The sequence below is a fragment of the Pithys albifrons genome, chromosome 2 (genome assembly GCF_047495875.1).
Source record: "Pithys albifrons albifrons isolate INPA30051 chromosome 2, PitAlb_v1, whole genome shotgun sequence".
Classification (NCBI taxonomy): Eukaryota; Metazoa; Chordata; class Aves; order Passeriformes; family Thamnophilidae; genus Pithys; species Pithys albifrons.
In genome coordinates this window covers 115384831-115410413 of record NC_092459.1, presented here as the reverse complement: position 1 = coordinate 115410413, position 25583 = coordinate 115384831, and the positions used below count along the sequence as shown (strand labels likewise).

The window sequence follows — 25583 nt, the reverse complement described above, 5'->3', positions numbered from 1 at the left end:
AGACCTCTGTGTGTGAGAGTAGATTGTGGAATAGTTAAGCCCTGCCACTTCTCAAGCACGTTGGTGACTTACAGAAATGGGGAACGTTGGACAGCCCTCCAGTTGGCTGCAGAGCGCTGATAATACCTTCAGTTCACACAAACACTTCTCTGTGTTTCCTCTCTACACAAAACATGATGACACCAATAATCACGGCAGAGATGATACTATGATTCTTAAATACAGTGAGAGGGAACCAAGAAAAAAATGAAGTTTAATGTTTAATCTCTGGAGGCTGCCGCGTCACTGAGATTTACTTTCCCACAAACACACCTGGCTGTTAAGCACTTGGTTCACCTTCAGTGGCATTCGTTTCAACCACAGCCCTGTAAAGATCACTGAGCCCAGAGTTTTAAAATAAAGTGCTCTTAATAGGTGAGGGGGAAAAAAAAGCCCTCTTGAGCAAGTATAAATAGAATGTAATGTGAAGGGAAATTATTGGTTAGAGCAGCGAGAGTTAAAGACCTCAAGTGATCGTGCTCTGCCGTGGTTTCGAACAGCTCTGGCTAGTTCTGACAAATACGTAATGTCTGTGGGTGTCCTGCACCTCTAGTTAGCAGCTCTGTAACCATGAGAATCTCCAAGTTAACTCGATTAGTAGGCACTTTGCTGCAGTTTTGTAATTTCTGCAATAGGTTTTTAATTTAGCACATGGATATGTGTCTGTGTTTGCGGCGTTCCGGGCTGTGTAGGAAGAGGAGGGTGAGGCTGCTCTCCTCGGTTGTGTGATGGAATGGGAGGCTCACAGGTAGCAGCAGTCCCTTTGTGCTGCTGGCTCAAGCCCTCTGTTGTCTGGGCTGCTGGACTGTGCTGATAAATGAAATAGCATAAGCAAATTGAATGTGCAAGTTGCAATAGGCACACACAGGTGTGTGAGCACGGGTGTGGGAGAAGTTCAGAGTTCTGCTCCCTCTGAAACCAGCTTTACATAATTTCTAGGCTTTTTAGTTACTGATGCCAGTCCTCCCTTGACCTTTGCTGGACTTACTTATTTTCTAAACAGAAAAAGGGAGGATTAGGGAAGAGCTGGGAAGTATCTAGAAAAGGGACCATCCTTCTAAGTAACTGGGTCTGGAGTAGTGGCTAATGTGTGTTTGATGTGACAGCTCCTGGCTGGTATTCAAAAAATGACTGAAAATCTACTTGATGGGAAGTGATCAGGTTAGAAACTGTAGTTTGCTCAATTTTTAGAATGATCTGTAAGGAGTCCCGAGCCGCAGTTGTTGAAGGTTTTGACACCAAATACAGCCTGGAATGGAAGTGGGTTGTGTCTTTGGAACAGGCATTCAGGTTTTAAGGAGGCAAGAGTGGCCAAAGATAATCCCAGCCAAGAGCTGTTCTCACAGTGCTGTTCCACCACTGGCTGTAGGTGTGTGACAGATAAATGTGGATTCAGGTCACACCAAGGTGACGTTTTGGAGATGTAGTTCTTTCCATTCCTTCTCTGCTTCTCTTGATCTCTTTATCTTTTAGGTTATAATATTTTCCTACTTTGGTATGAACTGCTGCAGCACTGGAAATCTTTTGTGACCAGCAAATCCCAGGCATAAAGTTCAAGCTTACTGTTGGCAGCTGTACCTAAACCACTGTAGGTGCAGCAGAAGAGAAGCCTTTATTATGGAGTTAAGTTGGGAATCTTTGCCAAAAGTTATGTGCTATGGACTCACAGGCCATACAGACCTTGGGCAAAAGGAAGCAGGGGTTCTTCTACCCTTTTAGGACTTTCAACATATTTAATAACTGTTTGGCTTATTATGTTGAAGTCCAAGCACTTTTTGTCAGTGCTGTGCCACAGGATATTGCCTGTCCTGTTTGTTTAGGATGCTCAGCCTTGCTTGAGGAGGATGCTATTATATGAAGATGACAGAGAGCTCAGCAGACATTTATTTCCATAAGCTACGTTCTTCTGATCGTGTAGCACTACGATGATTCAACTTGGACAATATTTACTTACCCTCTGTTGTTTGTTTTTCACATGCCATCCACTGTTGTCACTGTTTGATTGACTGTCCTGTTTGATGTTCTCAGTGAGATCTATTAAATAGCTTGTTATTGTCTGGCAATAAAACATCACTTGAAAAGTACTTACACTCTTGCTAAGTTAATGTCTTTCTAACCCCCCATTCAAGAGTTCTGCTGTTTCTTGTTCTCATCTATCACTTGTGTTTCCTGAAAACCTCTCTTTTCTGAGGTTTCATTGTCTGGCAACACACTGCAACCAGAAACCAGCCCTGTGGGAGGTGGGCAACTCAAAATGTAGAATTCAGTGCAAGCAATCAGATATTTTCTGAGCTTCCAGTGATGATATTCAACCCAGTAGGGTGGGGTATTTTCTGCATAATTTGCATAGTTTCTGCTGCACTTGCCCTAGGAACTAAACTAAATCAATCCTTTCTGGGGAAACATCTCTTTCAGAGGACACTTGAGAGAACATGATACTTGGCAGTACCGGTACTTGGAGAGGACACCTATTCTTAAAACTGTGTTATTCTTAAAGATGGCAGTGATTCCCTCAAAATAATGATTTGTTTTCTGTTGCATCAAATCGGCTTTCATCAGACACGTGTTCTATCATGGTTAAAAGACACTAAGTTCTAGATGAGAGGGAGGGGGATGTCCTTTGCTAATTACTTGCCTGGCATTTATACCATGGAGGCTTTATCTAACTCTGTTCTCTCCCTTTATTCCCCTTCAATGTGTGCATTTACATAAAAAGAAGAGTACATTGTCTGAAAAAGTAGATCAAGTGGAAAGTCGGAATGTTAATCCGGGACTCTAGAAATCCCAGTTCTTGCATCTTCTGCTGCTTTTTAAGCTCTGCTATGTCCTAATGTTAAAAATGTTTTATTTTGAAGGTGGCCCTGAGCCCTACATTGAGATATTTGAGCAACCCAGGCAAAGGGGAATGCGCTTCAGATACAAATGTGAGGGAAGATCTGCAGGCAGCATTCCAGGAGAACACAGTACTGATAACAACAAGACATTCCCTTCCATCCAGGTAAATACCACTTTTATCCATGAATTACCATTTCCACAGTAACGTGGTGCTTGTAGCTGTGTGTTGGACTCCACACAGTAAATACAATGCTTTTCATCTCATGTCTTTCTTTCCTTGGCATGCAAATGTGGAGTTGCAGCACAGTGGGCAAAGATTTACTTGCTCCTGGTCATGAACAGATTTGGTTTCAAATGTACAAGAGAGGCAGTTAAAGTGCTGCTGGAGAGCGGACTCAGTGAAGGACTGGTGGTCTGGGAGCTGCTCATTAGGAGCTTTTTCTGAAGGCACATTTGCTGTGCTTTCTTAGTTATGACTTGGGTTTGGGTTTGATTTGGGTTGCAGCAGGAGTTTTGAGAGAGCTTGAAAGGAGTTTGCTTGCAAAATCTGCAAAGGCTTGGAAAAGCTGCTGGGCACAACATGAAAGAAGGCACTTTGTATGAGTGCTGCAGTGATTGGGCCCTGCAGAAGGCACTGCCATGAAGTGTGTGGGGTTAGAAAGGGGTATAGAGCTTAAAAATGAGCTGAGAAAGGGTAATTATGCACACAGGGCACCTGCAATGATGAGGAGTTGGGTGGTTGTATTATGGATAGGTTGGGAAATCCAGAATGAAGGGATTCAGAGGAGCCCTGGCAGCTCTGATGGAATCAGGGACAAAGGGAGAGACAGTAGAGGTGGAATGGAAGCACTTGGGCAGTAGCTTTCTATGTGGGACAAAGGAATGTGCTGCAGACCCTGGACAGGTAGGGTCAGAATTTCTGGTCTCCTGTTCTAAGTTTTAAGTTGCCAGTGTGTCCTTGACCTCTTTCAGTTTGGAGAAAGGTTTTTGGAGCTGAGATTAGAAGAGAAAGCTCAGATATAAATGGGAAGTGAAGAGCACTTGCTGTCTGGCACAGGAACAGAAGCTGTGCCTCTGTGTTTGCAGTGTGTGCAAGTATTAAAAAGGAGTGGAGCCAAAAGTGGAATCACAGCAGAAAAAGCACAGATACAGAGGATGTGAAATGGGAAAAATATGAGATGTTTTAGGCTGAGGCATAAAAGGTCTTGAAGAGGGAAAGTTTGAGAAAGTATTGGCAGGCATGGGTTGATCAGCAGAGTCTCCACAACATAAAGCAACTGGGAAAGCTGTTCTAGCCCTGGAGCCAGAATTACTAAGGGAAGAACCAAAGAAGGTTCCCCCTTGATTATCACAGTGCCAGATTTGGTTGAGGAATGCAGGAAATGGAGATCTGCCAGAGTCTCAGTTTTTGAGCGCTCTGCCAGTTGAACTAGGAACTCTGTAGGCTGTTGGCAAGTCTCAAGGCTTGCACACTTTCAGCCTAAATCTGTGCCAGGGCACAAGCTGAAAGGGCAGCACAAGCCCTTCATTCCTCTTATCTTGGACTGTGCTGCACACAAAGACCAGCCAGAAGCCAAAGGGAAGGTGGGACATGGGGAGGTGACTGTGCATTTCTGACAAAGTTTGTTCTTTTTTAGAGGTGATTATTGATGACAGAGCTGATTGTTACTGATAGCAGGTGATTTCTAGGTGAATTCCTGCCTCCCTGGGGTCTGTAGGAGGCTTTAGTGCTGATTAGGTGCCAGGGGAGTCCCCTCCAGAGGTGGAAACACCAATGAGGATGAGAATAGAGGGGCCAGGAAGAGATTAAATTTCGTGTTGTGGTTATGAAGATGAACATCTAGGAGGAACTGGAGAATCAAAAGCAGCCAGATCAGGCTTCAGATTTAAGGGCTTGGGTGTGAAATGGGGGAGAAATGATGTAATAGTTGAAGAAAGTGAAGAGTGGTAGAAGTATTATTTTAAGGGTAAAAAGTGGTTTATGTGAAGGCTGAGGAGCCACGCTGGAGATTGAAAGGTAACAGATGATGGAAGCTGGGAGAGCACAGATCAAGTCCAAGCTGGGAGATTTGGGCTGAAAAGGGTATATGATGATCCTTGGACTCTCAGGAGGAGGAGAGGAAAGAAAGGGCTGAAGGAGGAGAGGAACTGTTACAGGGCAGGGGAAGTGGAGGAGGAGAGCTCACCTCTGCCCGAGCGAGTCTTGCATTTGCTTTCAAGTTGTTGTGCGTCAAACAATTTAGGCCAAACTGTCTTTCCTCTTTGTTTTTTTTTAACACTCCCCCACACTTGGTGACTTCACAGGTAGCCATCAGCATGAGGCTGCTTTGCTGCACCTGGGGAAGGTGTGTTGAGTTAGGCTGGTGAGTGCTGTGAACCAAGAGCTGGAGAATTTGGTTCTCCCCTGCTTGAATGTAAGATTGAATATTCATCTGGGAATCAGTTAGAAACCCCCCCCCAGCTCCAGAGGGGTTTGTGTTACGTTGTATCTGTTAAGATCTTCTTTCACTGCTTAATGTTCCGTGCACTGGCAGCATCCTTATCCCTGAGGCTTTAGGAGTTTTTTCCCTGAGATTTTGGTGGTAGACTTGTTCTTCATGAAGCATTTTTGTGTGGTCACCTACAGAGCTCTGGTGTTTCTTCCACAGAGTATTTCAGGATAAATTGTGTTTTGTGTTCCATGTGGGAGCTTTCGCCCTTGTAGCTGAAATCTAGAAAGTATCTCACCTTTTTTGTTCTTCCCTTTTTTTGTAGATTCTGAACTATTTTGGAAAAGTCAAAATAAGAACCACACTGGTAACAAAGAATGAGCCCTACAAGCCACACCCTCATGATCTGGTTGGCAAGGACTGCAGAGATGGCTACTACGAAGCCGAGTTCGGGCCAGAGCGGCGAGTCCTGTCGTGAGTAATCCTGTTGCTTGGGAGTTTGATTAATTATGCCAGTGATTTGCTAATCTTGTGTTTTAAAACTCAGACTAATGATTGAAAGAGCAATTAGAATGCTGTGTTTGCTGTAGTTTACTAATCCATCTCAGGGAGAGGGTAACTTCTCTTTGAAGTATGTCCTCCTTTTTCAGTACTTCACACAAGCATTTTCTTTCACCCTTTTCCTTCCTTTATTTATTCTCCCAGTGTCTCTTTTTCCTTTCTCCCACTTGATTACTTTTTTTGGTCTTGTTCAGTAATAAGTCTTCCACTTGAGCATGACTCTTTCCTACATGTGAAAAGGATGAGTAATAGAATGGGTAGCAGTGTTAGAATTTGTACTTTAGGGTGTTGAGGGAAGTTCACACCTTCCATGAAAATTGTATTTGGACTTTCTGGAGAAAGTTTGTGCTGGCAGAGTATCATGTCATTTAGAACTCAGTGGTTGTGACACATGTAGAGTGTGTTAGTAGCTGTCACTGTAGTTGCTGTTTGTTTGGATTGGGGGTTTTTTGATTGAAAATATAGATTCTACTCAGGCCCTGCTCTGCAGAGCAAATGTGTAAGGAAGGATCAGCTTGTGGATGCAGTAAAGAAAATTCAGGCTGTTTATGGGATGTTTGTCAGTGCTGTTAAGAATATCTCAAATACAGTTGTATTTGATGGCATTTCCTATAAGTTTACCAAGTTTCATATAACAGAATTGTCAGAGAGGGGAATTTAGACCTGACAAGCTGTTTGTGGTTCACAGTTTGCAATGCAGTAAATTTGGAGGAGTCTGTTGCTTTGGGGTAAACATAACTGAGCTGGGAGGAAGATCAGGTAAATATTTCAGTGTGTAAGTGGCTCTTCCACACAACTCTGAGGCTGGTGGGATTCTGTTTGTGTCAGTGGAATTACTCCATATTTAGTCAGTAGGACACTATTAAAGGAAAGAGCTAAGACACGTCTGTTTGAAGGTGGGGATTGCCTGGTGGTGAAATAAACACTGGAGATGCTTCTTGAGCATCCAGCCCAGGCTCCAGGGACCCTGAATGTGCTGCAGTGTGTTCTGGTGGCACAGAGCTTGTTGTCATGTGAGTATCCAAACCTGTGAGGGACCTTGCACCCTCCTACCCTGACCATCCATTCATCAGCTTCCCTTTTGCCTTCTCAAACAAAGCTTCCTCAGCCAGGGTCAAAGGAAGTCTGTTGTTGTAGCCCATCCCACTTCCTCCCCTCAGCCCTGTACCTTCTAATCTCAAGCAAAAGAGCTGGATTGCTTAACACCATTTCTGGCTTTGTATTATCATCACCAAGTGCTGGAAGACACTGATTGCTTTTCCTCTTGGCGTTATCTTGCACAAGGCTGAATGTGTAAGCATGAGGCAAGACTGTTAGAGAGGCCATGGCAGTGCCAAAAAGCACTGGGATGCTCTGCAAATGTTTATTTGCAGATTTTGATGCAATCTCCATTCTTTGACATAATGCCACGTCTCCCTTTCACTGGTGCTTGTTTGCTCTCTCCATGAGTCCCTCTCAGTATTGTCAGGGTGTAAGCCTCTCAGTTCCTTACAGAACAGTGAGTGGGCTACTTTCACTTTATTGATAATGTGAACTTTGCAGTTTGAGCTTGACATTGGAGATGGGAGGAGGCTTGAAATATTCCCTTTGAAATGTTTCCAGCATCGGTACACTCATTTTTTAACAAATCATTGGTTACTTTAAGATGAAAGAACAGCATGATCCATAATTGGATCTGGATGTTTAAAGTCATTTTCCCTTTTGTGGCTGGTGACTCAATCTTCACATTCTTCTCTTCGAGTCCATGTTGGAGAAAAGCCTCATCCAATACTTGGTGAGCAGGAAATGTCCTCTCTCCATAGTGGGTCTGGCTCTTTGCTCTTGCTGAGCATCCTAAGTGGAACAAAAATCCATTTTTCCTTTATTCTGAGTAGAAGTGGAATTCTTAGTCATAGATTTTGGGCTGTTCTGAGTAATCACTCTGTATCCTGCTCTTTAAAGTTCCCAAAGCATTTTGTTGCGCTTGTGGAGTAGTGATCTTTGTACTGCTGCCCGAACTTGATCAGAGCCCTTGCTGGCCAAGACATCAAGGCAACAGTTTGAATGCTGGAGCTTGTGGGGCTGCCTGTGTACTCAGATTTTTACTTCCTAGTTTGTTCTCTCTCTACATGAATGATATCATAGTTTTTTTAGATTTTTTTCTCTTTTCCTACTTCTCCCTCTCTCTTCTCGTTATCTCGGTTGCTTCCTGTCAGTTCACGTCGCTGTGAAACCCCAGAGCCCTGCTGGGGTTCTCAGAGTTCCTCCTCTGGCCCAGCCCTCTGCTTAGCAATAGTTAGACACACACTTTCACTGTGACAGCACAGCTTTAGAGAACATTTCTAATCCGAGAGCTCTGGGGTGCTGAAAAGCCTCGCTGTGTCCACAAGAGGCTTTGTTTGGGGATGTAACACAGAAAGGAGCGTGTTTATGGAATTTGAGTTGTGCTTCAGACAATCCCTGGAACACAGAGGGTGTTCTGGGGGTGAAAAAGTGATGTGTGCTGTGATCAAGCCCTAAAAAGAGGAGGTGGAAATAGGACTGGTCCTCAAGGTCCAGGCCCAATCCTGACTGTCAGGAGCCACGACGTGAAGCCAAAGAGAATGAGGAGCTGCTGCTGGGCTTGGCTTCCCCCTGGGTTGTGGCACATCCAGAGTTCAAAGGGAGTCTGGGCATTCCTCTGGTGATCAGAGGCTCTGCAAGTTCAGCCTCATGGCAGAGGATTTGGGAACCTCTGAGCCAAGCATAGACAAGGAGGCTCAGAGGTGACCTCATCACTGTCTAGAACTCCCTGAAGGGAAGTTCTGGCCAGGTGGGGGTTGGTCTCTTCTCCCAGGCACTCAGCTATAGGACAAGGGGGCATGATGGGCTCAAGCTCTGCCAATTGAAGTTGGATACTAGAAAAAAATTCTTTACAGAAAGAGTAATCAGGCATTGGAATGGGCTGCCCAGAGAGGGGGTGGATTCCCCATCCCTGGAGGTTTTTAAACTGAGATTGGCTGTGGCACTGAGTGCCATGATCTGGTAAAGCGACTGGAGTTGGACCAAGTGTTGGACTTCTTGATCTCGGAGGTCTTTTCCAACCCAGTCGATTCTGTGATCATGCCAGGGTAGTCTGGTTCAGAAGGAGAGTGGTGATAGGAACAAGGAGGGTCTGTAGGTGCAATAAGGTGTTTTTGTTGCTAAAACAAAGGTGTGTGGAGTTTCAGAGGAAGGGAAATGGCTGGTACTTCTGGAGAAAGATGCCTACTGGCACAACCCATCTTCAGAGCTTATTGTCACATCATGAAACACAGATAATTTTTTTAATTTGTTTTTTTTTAACTTCCTGCTTTACATCCACTCAGCTTTGATGATGTCATGGTTTTTCCATGTGGGAAAGAGTCAGCTTGCCTGGGACTCCCCCCACCTCCTGCATCAGGGTGACCTGCACTTTTATGCAAATAAGGAAGAGCTGCAGCTCTTCAGAACTTTTCCATAACTATGTGAGATTTAAAAACCTGTTTTGACCTGTTTAAGAAAAAAAAACAACCAACTTTAAAATAGTGTTTGAAATTTATATTCCCTGATAAAAGCAGGAGAACAAACCTTTTAGCTAATGCAAATTAGCAGGTTTATTGATCAGAAAACTAATTGTGACTATAAATGACCCAAGATTGAGTGACTTTTAATGACTGTGGGTTTACTGCAGGGTAATTTGTAATACGGAAATACATATTCTTAATAAGGACTATAAATACTGTAGAATTTTATTTTAATATTCTTTGCTTCTGTTTCTGCCCTTGCTTTAGGAAAAACACCATCCCTGCTTTTGAGATCTTTTACACCCTTCTCAAAATTAATTTCTTACCCTGTACGGTACCACACTAATCAACATCAATTAATTTGTTTAAAGTTCTATGCTGAAGATGCTACTAGTTGCTGAAATCCTGCCATGTGTGCTTCAGTTTTCAGAACTTGGGCATTCAGTGTGTGAAGAAGAAAGACCTGAAGGAATCAATTTCTTTACGGATCTCAAAGAAGATTAACCCTTTCAATGGTGAGTGGAAATGAAATCAGTTGATTCACTTGTCAGAGTGGTGGCATTTTGGTTTTCCTGTCCTGCCTTTGCTTTTGTGGTAGAGCTTGATCTTTTTCCAAAAAATCTCTTTCTGAGAAACAGCCTTCCTCTTGTGTCCCTTCCAGTCTTTCTTCTCTGTCATCACATGATGACTCTCTTTGGACAGCTGCCCCTATTTTTTTTCTTTATTGTTGAATTTTTGTAATTCCCAGCAGCAATCTGAGTTGTTATTTGGACAGAAGGGATGGAATAGTGGCAGAAATGTTTCCTGGAAATGTCTGAAAGTGTCTTGGGAATCAGATTTCCCAGTTGTGCCAGCCATGAGAGTAAAGGACTGAATTAGCATAAATCTGTGACAGCTTAAGCCAGTAAAAAATCTCACTTGCCACTGTCCCACTTTTCTGCTGTGACCCCTCAACCCATTCAGGGGGCTGAGAGACCCCTTGCAGTTGCTCTTTGCTTGATTTTACAGTGTGGGAGCTGGTCCAGGCACTCAGAAATCCACAGCAGGATTGTAATATCAAAGCCGGGTTGGACAGGGCTTGGAGGAACCTGGGGTAGTGGAAGGTGCCCCTGCCCATGGCAGGGAGTTGGAACAAGATGATCCTTAAGGTTCCTTCCAATCCCAGCCATTCCATGATTATATGACTGGTGTAAGTCAAGCCTGAGGCAGGTCCTGCTGCTGCAGAGCCCACACCTGGGAGGGCCCACTCACAGGGGTTTGTTTTATGTGATGCCTGATCCGTGGGCTGCTCTCAGCAAGAGTCATCCTGCTCTTCCCTCCATCCCTGCTCACACACTCCCACCACTTCCCTCACACCACACAGCCTAGGTGGCTCTGCACTGCACACACTCACCAAGTTGCTCCAATGGAAAACCAACTTGGGGAAAAAAAAGGTTTCCCCTGAGATCAACTTGCTAAACCAATTAATGTCACAGCCATAGAACTGCCACGTTCAGTGCACAGGGAGGGTGGGGAACACACTGCAGGTTTTGGGGCCAACTGGAGTGAGACCAACACCCTGAGAATGCAGGCACAGCTGAGGGAGTGAGGTGAAAAGCATAAATACCCCCAAACTACTAGCTCAGTATTGTGAATGCAGTCATGTATTCACTGAAGTGTGGCAGGAGCTTGGAGATTTTCCAAATACTTCTGGTTTTTTTTATTACCCACAGAATTGTGCCTATGGTCAGGTAAGATCCTTCTTGGAGAGTTGACACCTGGATTTCTGGCTGGCTTTAAAATGTCCCTGAACTGGGACAAAAAGCAGCATGTTGAATTTGTTACAGAATGAGAATGTCTAAGGTATTTTTCTTCATTTTAGACCAGCCACTGAGTCAGGTTGATGGTGCTGATGATTCATCTAAGCAACTATCTTAGGATAATGTACACACAAAATAGCATCTATTTTGACACAAGTTTAGATCACCACAATTTAAACAATTTAAGGGTTTGAATTATGTTGTCTTGACTTGGCCAACTATACCTTGGTTTCAAACAATGAAAGGGGAATTCTGCTGTAGAAGGAAGTAGATTTTTACAGTTGTTGGCACTTCACTCCACACTCACTAATCATTTTTGGGCGATAACAGCAGGTTGTGCTTGTAGCACCTGGGCAGATCCTGGGCTGCTTCCCAGCAGTGCAGGAGGCCACATTTCTGCCCTGGCAGCAGTGTCACCCCTGCCTGGGTGACACACAGGGCAGCACCCTGCTCTGGGCAGGGGCAGTGCTGGCAATCCCCAGCTGTGTCACTGCCTCTCGGCGTGTGTTAACGTGTCAGCACAAAGCAGAGCCACTGGGGAACGGCCTCCAGGGCAGTCCCACACTGAGCAGGGGCCAGCAAGGGCATGGCACCAAGGCCTAATAAAACAGGGTTAGTGACAGGGATGTTTTTATATGTTTATTTAGTTGAGCAAAACAGGGTTTTGTGAGCAGCAGTCACTGCAGTGTTCAATGCTTGATAAGGCTGAAAGTTTTATGTATGGGTTTAGTTTGCTTTTTAAGGTCAGAAGAGTCTTGGTGCATTCTCCAGGATTGTGCAGGCTGTGTTGTATCCATTCTTCTTTGTGCTTTACCTTTGTGTCTTCAGAAAGGAATCTGACTTCTCTATTTAGAGACACTGGAGTTGTGCACCCTCTGAGCAGGTCGCAAGCTGTTGTTACTCATTTCTTGTATGAACATCATCAAAGAAACTTCATGGAAAACTGACCTGCAGGGTGTTGGTGTGTTGGTTGTCTTTTCTTTTTCTTTCCCACTTTGTTCTGGAACAAACAGTGCCTGTCCTGAGCCTCCTTTCAGGGCAGAGTTTCAGCACTGGCCCTGCTAACAGATGCAAAGTGCCTCCAGCCTGCCAGCATGTGCATTGCTTGTCCTGTTGGTAAGGGATGAAGTAATAGCAAGGCGTGGGTCCACAAAGTTGCATTCCAAGCTTCCTTGTGTAAAGGGGCTGTCAGGTGCCCCAGACAGCTGGGATGTCAAGGGGAGAGTGAACACAAGCACCAGCTCTCTGGTGGTGCCATCCCTCCTCCACACCTTCCAGCATATAGTATGGACACATGTGAAAGGAGAGTCACAAGCAGCAGCCACAGGGAGTTGCTTGGTCGAGCTATGTGGAATTTAAGATGATTTTCTCCAGCAGTCTGGCCTGTATTCTTGAAACAACTGATGCCTATCTCTGAATTCCTGGGTGATTGGAGTTGGCAAGCTGGAGATGTCTGCATGGGAGTCACTCTGGAAGTGTACCTGTAAGGCTGTGTCCTTGTGAATTCCCACTGCTGGCTGGCAGCATCCATCCCTGGGGAAGTTCAGCACAGGCTGTGCCAACTGTGCACAAATTCACTAAGTTGCAATAGGATGACTTCCAATTGGGCTGCTCCTCTTTATTACTGTTTGGGGGAGAATTGCTGTTTCCACACCATGTTGGCGATCCATTGTGTTCCCAGAGTACATCCCCTGTGTTTTTGTCCTCTAACAATCTGAACAGTTCTCGAAATTGCCGCTGTCCCTTGTCCCTGAGCGCTCCAGGGAAATGGGGCGGGTGCCCAATGTGTAACTAGGACTCTTTGGCTGGATGGTAATATAAATAGCCCAGCACTGAAGGAGCAGAGTTACTCCTCCAGTGGAGCTGGTCCATGTCTACTCTCTATGGTGTTTGTTTTCTTTTAGTAGCTGTTGAATTGTGCCATATCCTTGTCTTCCCATGCGCTGTCTGATGTACAGCCAACTCAAATTAAAAGAAGAGCCAGTTTTCAGTTAAGAGCTTTTGTGAGTGGGTGTGACTTGACAGAGAGACAACAATTGAGTTAATAACAGCTCCAGTTAATTATCAATGAGGAGAAGCCCTAAGTGTTTTCTTTAAATTCTGGGGAAAACTGTTCTCAGTGCAACATTGCAGAGGACTGACCTTTTTTAGCCAAATGCATGAAAACCCTGGACTTGCCTCGAAGTGAGAAACCCAGAGAATCGTCACATTCGAGGCAATTCATGAAGGGGGTGTCAATAACCTTTCCCTGGAGCTTGACACAGGCTGAAGGTTCGTGTTCCTGTGTAATTGCTTTGGCTCTAAGCATGCAGTTCATCTTTGGGCTCCCCTGCACGCCACAGGCCGACACGTCTCTGTTGCCTTCACAGTGTTTCCTCTGCCGTTTCCCCTTTCCGCCCGCGAGCAGCTGACCCTGTGGCGGCTCCGTGCTCGTCACCGTCTCCGCTGTGACACCCCTTCCACGCCCCCGCTGCCACCCTCGCTTCCTGCCCATGCTGAGCCCTCTGAGCAGCTTCCCTTGGGCCCCTGTGCTGCTGCCTCCACACATGCCCTCTGCTCTGACGTCACTTGCCCAGGATCCCTCTCTCCAGCCCACCTGCTCTCCACGGAGCTCTGTGGATTCTCAGAACAAAGTATTGGCAACCAAGAGGAGGCTCTTGGCAAGAATCTGTGAGTTGGGAATGGATGGAAAGTGTCCTCTGAAATGAGTGCCTTGGATATTACAAAAAAACTTTGAGTTTCTTGTCTTGAATCAGAACAAATGTGCAACCCCCCAGGTAAATTCTCAGGCTGAAAATCTTGGCAAGTGAGAGGCATCAGCTTTTCAAGAGGCACAGAGCAACCTCAGTTAAGGAAAGCCGTGTGTCCTGATCACGGCATGACTAAGAGCTGCAGGGCTGAGAGCTGCATGTCCCGATCGTGGCATGACTAAGAGCTGCATGGCCCGATCGTGGCAGGGCCGAGAGCTGCATGTCCCGATCGTGGCATGACTAAGAGCTGCATGGCCTGATCGTGGCATGACTAAGAGCTGCATGGCCCGATCGTGGCAGGGCCGAGAGCTGCATGTCCCGATCGTGGCATGACTAAGAGCTGCATGGCCCGATCGTGGCAGGGCCGAGAGCTGCATGTCCCGATCGTGGCATGACTAAGAGCTGCATGGCCCGATCGTGGCAGGGCCGAGAGCTGCATGTCCCGATCGTGGCATGACTAAGAGCTGCATGGCCCGATCGTGGCAGGGCCGAGAGCTGCATGTCCCGATCGTGGCATGACTAAGAGCTGCATGGCCCGATCGTGGCAGGGCCGAGAGCTGCATGTCCCGATCGTGGCATGACTAAGAGCTGCATGGCCCGATCGTGGCAGGGCCGAGAGCTGCATGTCCCGATCGTGGCAGGGCCCAGAGCTGCGTGGCCCGATCGTGGCAGGGCCCAGAGCTGCGTGGCCCGATCGTGGCAGGGCCCAGAGCTGCGTGGCCCGATCGTGGCAGGGCCCAGAGCTGCGTGGCCCGATCGTGGCAGGGCCCAGAGCTGCGTGGCCCGATCGTGGCAGGGCCCAGAGCTGCGTGGCCCGATCGTGGCAGGGCCCAGAGCTGCGTGGCCCGATCGTGGCATGAGTTTAGCACTCAGCTTTGGAAAGCTCTTTTGTTCCTCATGGAAATACTTCTCACTGTTTATGCTGAAATGTGTGTATTAATCTAAAGCACAGCCCCTTTTGAAATTCTTTAAAAAGGAAAATTACCAAGTAGACAAAAATGCTGACTTACTTTTTTTATAAACAGCTACTGCTAAAAAACATGTTAGAAATGTACAGAAGCTGATAGATACATTCACTTAAATCTATTTCAGTTTTACCTTTTTCAGATTGAACATAAAACAGGAAAAGAAGCCAAACAAGGACTGAATTTTAAAAGTTTTAATTTATTTTCCCAGGTCTTCCCTTGCCTTTTATATGAGGCCAAGCCATTTGCCTTCCTCATGTTTCTTCTGTAAAACAAGGAAATGTATCCATAGCAGTTGGGGCATTTATTGGCTGTAGGTTGGCATCTGAATTTCATTTCTCTGCACTGATCAACCCCCTGAGATTTTTGTTTTTTAAAACTGAGTGTTGCTGATGCTCCTTCTGTTTTGAGGTGTGTGTAAAAGCTTCTTTTTTTTCTGCAGAATCGATTAAAAGTTACCTTTTGGTGAATGTCAGAGGTATAAACCAGGCATGGGTGTACTGGGAGAAGAATCCTAGTGCTGCCACAGTCCTTCCCTCCCCTTGTTTGCAGCTTTATTAGGACTCCTCATTAGGAACTGTAGTGATAGCACAATGAGCAATGTGTTCAAACTGAAGAAGGGGAAATTTAGGTTGGATTTATGCTAAGAATTCTTTACTGTGAGGATGGGGAGGCCCCTGGCACAGGATGCTCAGAGAAGTTGTGGCTGTCCTATCCCTGTAAGTGTCCAAGGACAGGTTGGATAGGGCATGGAGCAACCTGGGCTGGTGGCAGGTGTCCCTGCCTGTGTCACAGGGTGGAACTGGGTCCTTAAGGTCCTTTCCAACCCAAACCATTCTATGATTCCTTGGGCAGTGCTGATAGATGGGATTTATGGCTCAGGATGTGTAGCTGAACAGCCTGACTTGTTGTCCAGGGCTGTGTGTCCAGTTGCTGAGGCTGAGGTACAAAGAGAGAACAGTGTTCTGCTCCTGGTACCAGGAAAAAAATAGCACACCAGGACCTCTCCATCCTTGTCCCTGGATGTTTGTAGCTCACTTGGAAACAGCAAATGTGGCATTAAACCAGCTGGTGAGGGACTTTGGAGCTTGTGGAGTTCAGTGACAGGAGACACCAGTGGAATACTGAGCAGTTTGGTGTGTGCTGTGTTTACTGTGAGACTTCCCAAGGCTCCATTGGCACGGCTGCAGCATGGATGTAGGCTGGGAGGGGATAAGCTGGATCTGAAATGCACCTCCCAGGCACCGAGAGGGCCCTGTGACCTGCACCCCATTTCTCCAGCACTGGAAGAGGCAGCCCTTCCTTTCACTGCATCCTGTTCCACCAATTCCCTTGTGCCAGGGCTACCTATCGTGGGAACCAGCTGGCTGAGAACAAGCCTTTTCCTCTTTCCTTCTGGCAAGATAGTTCTGAGCCAGACCAGTTCCTTGATCTGATTCACCACATTAGAGCTAAGCCCAGCCTAAGAGTAGCGCTGGAAAAGTTGAGCAGAGCCAGCCTTTGGCAGCAAAACCTCTGGCCCGGACCAACTTAGACTGCCCAGTCGGTATCAGGGCCAAGGGGGGTATCTTTGTACTGTAGGAGCAAAAGCCTTGGGGCAAACCACCTCTGTGTCATCCCTGAAACGAAACTGAGCTCCCAGCATATCCTTAAATTAAAAACCCTCATCTGCGTAAGAGAAACAGCTCATGGGGATTATTAATGCTGTGTGTTCCCCAGTGATCTTGGGGCTGGTTTGGTTTGTAGGAGGTCATTCTCCTTGAGATCTCACATGGCTTGTGTGTCCCTGCAGCCCCTCACTGAGCAGGGAAGGTCACAGGATGTGCCTCTGTGGGGTGTTCTCCACAGAGCCCTCCCTGAGTGTGTAACACCACATCCTTTGCCCTGGAATTTTCCACGCATATTAAGTTGAGATGCTCAAGTACCCCCAGCTCCACCCACTCCACAAGTTTCTGACATCATTAGCTGAGTGTGAGGGACCTGATGTTTGATCAAGTGTCATCAGCCAAAAAAACCAAACCCATGATCATTTCTCTTCAGTGTTGAGAATAAACTTTCACTTTCCCTGCAGCATCACCTTATGAGTGAGTATCAGAGGCCTTCATCCCCCAGTAATTTCATCAGATAAACGGTATTTTATGGGCCTTACTGCATGTTGAAGGCTGTTAAAATACTAAAACCCTGTAAAACTATAATTAGAAATTAATAGACAGGAACAAATTGATATTACCAGTACCTTTAGTTTTGTGTCTGAACTTGGAATTGCACCATGGTGGGTTGGACCCAGAAAGTCTTCAGTTTTGTCTTACAGAAGCAAATTCAGCGAGTTCTCAGTGGAATCCCAGCAGGACATGTCTGGACTTAGGAGACAAGAATCTTGGGGACAGGGACAGCTGTCCCTGTGTCACAGGAGCTGCCTGATTAGCCAGCTCATGTTGGAAGGAGCTCACGGTTTAGCTCAGGTCGAGTGTTCTTCTGCCCCCACTGGGACTGTATCGGTCTCTTCCCATATTAGTGGATAATGGATTAGGGAATTATCTCCAAGATAATTATTTAAGTTGGGGAATCAGCATTTTGTTCAGAAGAGCTGTAAACAGATTTATAATGAGAGGATTTGGTAGTTATTTTAGCTCATTTCCAGAGGAACGGCAAGTCCTCCCTGGGTTTGACTGCAGCTTTTGAACTCCTGTTGCCAAGAATCTTGGCGAGGTTGGTTTTCTTTTACCATGGGCTGCTGGGTTTTTAATGGAGTTTTTGATGCTATTCATATTTAGAATTTAATTTTTTAATCTCCATGTGTTTGAGTTGCTGTGTGTTACTTTTATAAGCTCTTCCTTCCCCTTGTAAAACAGCTGCACTTACAGTTCTTTATGTGCAGCTGAGTGCAGAGATAACTGTGGGAAATGAATTCCTGCCAGGGTAGGGCTATTTTTTTAAATTAAATTGGGCCATCAGACTAACATACCTCGACTGTTGGGTGGGTTCCAGCCCTTTCAGTTGGATTCATATGAAGAAAGTAAGGTGTGGTGCCACACAGGGAGCAGCAGTCAGAAGAGGAAGTTGAACTCTTGCCAAAACCAGAGTGTTTCTTCCCTTTTTTTATTCATGTGTTGCGTTGGATCCTTTCTTGCTGTACCTGCCTCCGACATACCACGCTGGGTGATGTTCTGGCTTCATGTGTGTGATGCCCTGGTGGAGTGGCTGCTCCTCCTCCTCAGTACATGCTATTCCCAAAATCTTCGACAGCATTTCCTGGCTTTAATCACTTCAGGTTTGTCAGGTCTAGTCCTGTCTGTTGTCCTCCTGTGCCAGAGCTGGTGAAACAACTCAGAGTGACACGACCATCCTCCGTCTGGCCATGCCCCAGGCATTATTCAGGGTGTTTGTCTGCCTTGTATTTGTTTGCTTTTAATATTCTCAGGGTGGAAGCCAGCACCTATTCCAAGGCTGTGGCTGCTCCCAAATGGACTTCAGAGCAAGCAGGATTAGATGTTTGTTTAAAAACAACAATGTTTGCTTTTGTTTGGATGATTGTCTTTTATGTTTGGAAATCAATGCGAGCTGTGTGTTTCTGTATGTGAACATGGAATCTGGTGTCTCTGGGGTTGTTTTTTCAAAGCATGTCATCACAAGATGGAATTGCAGCTGTCTTGTTCTTCTTTTTTGCTCTGTTATGTTCTTCTCTGGTTAAAAATAGCCCAGGAGGAATCACTCTTGACTGAACGCTTCCTCTTTCAAACTACAGATTTTTTTTGAGTTTTATTAAATCATTTATGAAAACATGCAAAGTAGAAGTAGGGGGATCTACTGTGGTACCATGAGCTGCATGTTCTGTCCCTTGCCATTCTTGGCACTCCACTCCTCTCCTCCATCAGGTGCTAAACAGATTTATTGGCAATTTGCGCAAGTTCGTAGCGTAGGAGCTGACGTCATTTGAATGTCAGCAGTGCTAATTTTCTCCATATCTAGTGTATTTTTACATCTAGAGGGTTCTCTTAAGCTTTAATTCTGCTGTTACTTGTTTCTGAGAAAGACACATTTCCTCGTGGAAAAGCTGGTGCAGAACCGGGGCTCCTGTAGCATGAGAGAGACTTGGTTGTACAACCACAAAGTCCTCACATCTGATTCAGGATCAAAAGCCAGATGGAGGTTTAGTGCTTGGCTTCCATCTACAGACTTAGACAAAGGTATTGAATCTCTGTGCTCAGTTTAATTGTAAAGAGGTTTGAAATTTGGCCACCCTTTGGAGGGATCCACATGGTCACCGGTGGCTCACACAGCACACGAATGTAAGCCGTGATGTCAGGGTGTCCTTAGGAGTTGGCCATGATGTCGGAACACAGAGCTGCTGTCCTGATATCCCTTCTGCAGGGAGCAGCCTGGGGAATGCACCTCTCTGTTTTCATTCTCTGGGTCAGGCTGTACCTAGAGGCGTTTGGGCTGCAGAGTTGGCCGAGTCAGGGTTAGGCTGAGGAGTCTGTTCCAAACCCTTTGCCTAAAGATCCTGTCTCAGGCTAGCAGATGAACTAAGGAAGTGCATTAAATCATGAAACTTTTTGTCTCTGGTCACACAGTCAGCACCAAGCTGCAAAGAGCTCATCGCAGGAGTCCCCTGGGCCCCAGCACTTCTGAAGTTCACACTGTTGTTGCTTAGTTTTACACATGCTGCTGTGTTTGCCTTGGTCATGGGCTTGTGAAGGGGAAAGGTGACTTGATTTCCTTTAGCAGTAGAGACCAGGAGAAACTGAGAGATTCAGAGCCCCAGAAAAGCTCAAAATGCCAGTGGAAAGTATTCTGAGCTCATCACACTTGTATTTCACACTATCAGAAGGTAAAGGGAAGAAATCATTCGAGTGGGCTTTGTGGAATCCCACTCGTGGCAGGGTGGAGACCAAGCCAGTGCTAAATGTTAAAGGTCAGAGCAAGCAATCTAATCAGTACAGTGTGGTCCTCAGACTTCTTATCACAGCCATGCTCAATCTTTTATTCTTGCCAAGAGGCCTTTGAAAGGGCAGGGGAGGGAGTGAATGGAGAGGTGGTGATCTGGTGACTTGGCACGTGTTCACTCTGGGTGATTGTGAGGAGTGTGAAACTGCTGAAGTGCTGCTCAGAAACGTTTTGGGAAAGAGAAACTCTTGCAATGATTTTAATTATCAGTACCTCTACTAAATGAAAGTAAATCAGTTTCTCATTTTGCTGGCATTGAATGTCTGTATAATGGTTTAATGTCAGACCTTAAAGAAAGCATTGAATTTGGAGAGGGCTGCTTTTCCCAGGAGTGCGTGAGATGTTCATAAGGATAACCCAGGTCCTGTGACTTGTAATTTAAATAAAGGAAAGAGTGAACAAAACTGAAATACTGAGTTTGGTTTATGCATTGCTGGGAGTAACATGTAAGGAAACAGATTCTTTCCAACAAAGGTTTTCTTCTTGCGTTACAAAATTATATCCTAATGATTCCACTAAGAGGTACAGAAGTGACACAGGTGGTGATGGAGTGGGGAGGTGGTTTGTGCTGTTTCAGCTTCGTTCTTGCCCCAGGAACTGCCTTCTGATTCCCTTTCCATCTCAGACTTTAAAGGAAAATAATGATACCACGTAGCCTCTCACTGCTGCAGAAAGTCTTCAGTGAGGTCCTAGGACATCTTTGTACCAAAATATTTCTCTTCAGTAGCAACATTAATTTTGTAAATTTAATTATCTGCAAATAAGAGATAAACACATCCAGGGAGTGACTTTTAAACTACAGATGCATCAAACTGATTGGGCAGGCAAGGTGAGGAAACCAAAGGCAAGAAACAGCTGAAGAACTGAGCTAGCTGAGCAGGGAAAGCATTAAAGGCTTGAGTGTCATTTGTTGTGCACAAGAAATTGATTTGTGCTGCTCCTGAAATGTGGCAGGGGCTTCAGGCTTGTCTTTTACTGCTGGTGTTTGGTAGAGAATTCCTGCTGGTTCTGAAGCTAACCCTCATCTTGTCCTTCCCTGTGCTGTTCAGTGCCTGAGGAGCAGCTGCACAACATCGACGAGTACGACCTCAACGTGGTGCGGCTCTGCTTCCAGGCCTTCCTCCCCGACGAGCACGGCAACTACTCCATAGCTCTGCCTCCTCTGATCTCCAACCCCATCTATGACAACAGTAAGTACCAGCTCACTCAGAGGTCGTATTTTCTTCTCCCCCTTTGTTTTTCCTCTCCAGCTTGGGATGAGAAATGCCAGGTTTGGGTCAGTTCCGGGTCGCTTCTGTGGCTTTGGATCTGCCAGGTCACAGTGAGCACGTCTTTAAACATGATCCCAGGGAGACGTGTTGGCCAGACAGAGTAAGAATTGTATGCCACCTCCATGGACTCACACACAGGTGTGTTTTCAGCCCTTACTCATGTAGCAGCAATGACTGCACGAAAGGGCACATTGCTGGTGTGCCAAGGGGTATAAGTCACTGTAGTGCGATGGGTGGCTGCCTTAAGCCTCATCTGTTTTTCAGGGGAGTCCTCTAAAGCCGCTTTGTGCCCTTGAGGAGTCTTGTCTTTGCCTTGTGAGGGCCCTGGAATGGAACTTGAGACATTTATCCCAGTGGGAAATGTCTTAAGGCTTTTATATGCCTTTGTATGCCAGTGAGTTGCTGTTTCATCGTATGGGTAGACAATGGGGGAATCTTGGATCATGCTCAAGTACAGGAACACACCCTTCTTGACACTGTTTTCCACAAAACTGGATGTCTGTAGGGCTTCAGCAGGTCACTGCAGCTGAGGATTGTAGCCCTCAGCATATGCTGGACTTCCCTGCTGGAGCAGAATAGCAAAGGAACTCTTCATCCTTGAAAACTTCCCTGCAGTGGTTTTTATTTCTGCAGCATGAGTATTTCCATGCTAAATATTTAATGTCCCTATTTTAGCAGAGATTACCGAATAAAGTAAGATCTGTGTTTGAAAGAGTTGTTGGAATTGTACTGTGGGGACATCACCCTTATGAACTGAGATGGGTTTGATATTTTTAGAGTCTAGAATGATGGGGAAGTTGGGACTGTGAGCATCATCTTGTTGAGGGCCCTTGCACTGAAGTAATCAGGGCTGAGATAAAACTGTGATGTACAAGATTTGCAGCTCTGCCTCAGATGCCATTTAGTAATGTGCCAGATCATGATTAGTCTCTGCTGGCTGATGTCAGCCCTTGTGAGGCTGTGATAGGCCCGAGCTGTGGCATGGTGTGAGCTGAGTGTGCTGCCGTGGGTGTCTGTGGGCAGCACTGGAGGAGTCTGAACCCTGCCTGTAACGTGGCAGTGGTGTAAATAAACCCCTGCTGAAGTGCAACCACAAATCAGAAAGCACCATGTCGCCGGGTTTCACATCTCAGTTGCTTTCAGAAATGCCAGTCTGGTTAAACCTGCTCTGTCTGACGGTGCTGGGTAAGGTCAGCACTGCAGAGAATGCAACAGGTTGGAGAGTGGAGCTTTTGCACATCTGTTGAGGCGTTTTGAAAATCAGCTGCACACTTCAAATCTTTGTCTGATACTTCATAGTCTCCACCTGCTTTGAGTAGTGGAGTTACATAACAATCACCTGGATATGGCACAGGCAGTCCCATTGGCACTGTCTAAAATTCAGTATCACAGGCACCTTCTGTTTTCAGTTGTTTTTCACATGACCTGGTTTTGAACAGAAATTTCCCAAGTTGCATGTCTTGCCATGCCAAAAACTCTGGGGAAGAGTCAGATGAAGCATTTCTGAGAACTGAGGTTGGGCACAGCGTGTTGTTCTGCCGTTGTTGAAAGCAACGTGACTTTTGGTGAGGAGCTGCTTTTCCAAGGGGTTTGACCTGAGGGAGAGCTGGAGAGGGATTTCTCACAAAGCTGTGCGATGGGAGGACAAGGGGGAATGGCTTCAAACTGACAGAGAGGAGGTTTAGATTCGATATTAGTTGGAAATACTTCCCTATGAGGGTGGGCAGGCCCTGGCACAGGTTGTCCAGAGAAGCCCCATCCCTGGTAGTGTCCAAGGAAAGGTTGGATGGGGCTTGGACCAACCTGGGATACTGGAAGGTGTCCCTGCCCATGGCAGGGAGTTGGAATGAGGGGATCTTCAAGGTCCCTTCCAACCTAGACCACTCTGTGATTCCGTGATATCAAGTGGCATTCAAACACAGAGAAGTGAAAAAAAGGTAGAATTAGGCTTTTCCTCACAACTCTTAATTTACCCTTCCTGTGAAAAACGCACCATGACGCTGTCAAGTCATGTGATCCTATGCTGTTTCTGGCTTTGTTTGGTTTCCCCTCCCTTCAGAGTTTCTGATTCATTCAGCAAATGAAGTGGTGTGTGTGTCATGTAGTGCAGGAGGCTGGAGCTCTGCCTTCTAATAACAATAATAGTAATAACTGCAGATAGTAACTGTGTAATTGGGGTCTGGTGTGAGACTACCAGGTATTCCAGGTGTAGTTGTGTTGTTCTCCGCTGTACCTGTATTTGGGCAGGAATAAACCCAAACTGGGAGTTCAAAGCAGATTTGTTTGGGTTTATTTTTGGGGGTTTTTTTTGAGGGTGACACCCTGAGCTTTGGTTTCGTGTTTCATCTGTATCACAGCAGGGGAGCCCATGGTGACAGAGCCTTCCTGGTGCTGTGGCTGCAGGAGAATTGGTGTTGGGAGTCAAAGCAGAACCAGCTGGATCTTTCCAGGCCTTTTAAATGTATTTGGAGCTGCTGCTCCAGAACAAGGCCAGACATACCAGGCAGAGCAGGGCTCCATCCCACTGGAGTTACCTGTAGCCATGAGGTTGTTGGGATGTGGAGTGCAGCCTTCAGAGGAGTCAATTCCTGGTGACACACAGTGAGACAGCTCTCCATCCACCACTGTCCCGAGGGCTGTTCATGCTTAGTCACAGTCTGGAGTTGAAATTTGAGTATTTTGGGTGAGAGCTGCTGCCTTGAGTAAAGATATGGAATTACAGTCCCAGACCTGTTCTTGGACACCTGCGGGGGTCACAGAGGAGGGGCTGGATGGCCAAGTGTCTCTGTGAATAGAACTACAGCCAGATGCTCAGGGAGGGGAATTTTCATGACTTGCTGGCCCAGGTTTTTCCTGAGAAGTCTGACTGTACCAGGTAACCAGTCCCTCAAAGAACTGCTTTGAATTCTGCAGCTTGAAGGGCAGCAGGGCCAAGCACAACCACATCATTCCTGGAAGTGTTTTGAGACCTCTAGAACAGTCAGGGAGTGAGTGCCACAGCTGTGCTGGTGTCTTGTATGTGGAGGTGAGAAGCTGAGAGCTGCAGGATCATGGAATATTAGGCCCTGCTTCTGGATTTCCAGTACAGAGCGACTTGTTGCATGTGGATTTTGGGGTGTCGCTCCTCCAGCTGTTGCCTTCCCTTCACATGCCTTAACTCCCAGCACCTCATATCCAACAGTGGCCAACTCACATAATCCTTTGTCATCAGATTTGCATCCTTGTTTCCAGGAGCTCCCAACACTGCAGAATTGAGAATTTGTCGTGTGAACAAGAACTGTGGAAGCGTCAAAGGAGGAGACGAAATATTTCTCCTGTGTGACAAAGTGCAGAAAGGTAATCTTTGTCCCAAATGGCTGATGCTCCCACTTTTTGCTGGGGGACTGAGACCTTCATCACACATCCCTGAGTGGGTTGGTTTTATATCTTGGCACAGCAGCTTTCAGGTTCAAGGGCTCTCAGCGCCTCTTCTGTCGAGCCACTTGAATTCAGAGAGGGGCTCCTTTCTTTGCTCCCCTTTTCTGCTGCAAGTTTTTGGTTTTCCAGCTTAACAAGCACCTTGTGTTTCCAATGGAGCAGATGATATCGAAGTCAGATTTGTCCTGGACAACTGGGAGGCCAAAGGCTCCTTCTCCCAAGCCGACGTTCACCGCCAAGTGGCGATCGTGTTCAGGACGCCGCCGTTCCTCAGGGACATCTCCGAGCCCGTCACCGTGAAGATGCAGCTGCGGAGACCTTCTGACCAGGAAGTCAGTGAACCCATGGATTTCAGATACCTCCCAGATGAAAAGGGTATGCCTCCAGTCAGCTGTGTTGCCGAGAAGCCATTACCAGTGCAGAGCTCGTGGTAGCTGCTTCATTAGCAAAAATTCTGTGATATTTACGCAAAATAGTGGTTTGGATCTAAAAAGTAACAACAGTCAGTTTGTTCCCTCTATCAGTGAAAATGCCAACCATCACTGTTGATAACACTCCCATGGTTTGTTAGTGCTGCCATGCTTGAAATATTTTTCTTTAACTATATCTTGGTGCCACTAGGAAGTTCCTTTACACGTTGTATCCAAGAGAAACGTCACACTTTTCCCTTCCTCCCCTTTCTTTGTAGATCCATATGGCAACAAAGCCAAAAGGCAAAGATCAACGTTGGCTTGGCAAAAGCTCATACAGGACTGTGGTAAGGAAAATACTTGTCTTTTTTGTTTCTTTTTTGAGTGAACTTCCATTTAGATGGAGCTGTTGTGTGTAAGAGCAAACACTTGGACTTAACTCTTTCTTCCATTGCAGGATCAAATACAGCAGAGAGGCCCAAAGTAACTCCATTCCCTGTGGTCACTCCTGAAGGGAAGATGATTAAAAAAGGTGAGTTTTGGCTACAGTCTGGTTCAAAACAAATAGTGTTTCAAGTTCTAATCTTTTGTTGAGGGTTTCTTCCTGTGAGGCACTGATACTTTTTCCTGTACAAACATGAAACCATCACTTCTGTA

The 25583-nt window shown here is 46.1% G+C and overlaps 1 protein-coding gene across 1 annotated transcript in view; it reads left to right on the top strand.

Annotated features, from left to right (window-relative positions):
• Positions 1–25583, top strand: part of REL (REL proto-oncogene, NF-kB subunit) — a 30794-nt gene that overhangs the window by 2109 nt on the left and 3102 nt on the right. The window contains exons 2-9 of the mRNA XM_071582197.1: positions 2895–3037; positions 5629–5777; positions 9791–9882; positions 20878–21018; positions 24331–24435; positions 24679–24891; positions 25205–25273; positions 25384–25458. Of these exons, the coding sequence (XP_071438298.1) occupies positions 2895–3037; positions 5629–5777; positions 9791–9882; positions 20878–21018; positions 24331–24435; positions 24679–24891; positions 25205–25273; positions 25384–25458 (987 nt within the window). The remainder of the gene's footprint in view (positions 1–2894; positions 3038–5628; positions 5778–9790; positions 9883–20877; positions 21019–24330; positions 24436–24678; positions 24892–25204; positions 25274–25383; positions 25459–25583) is intronic.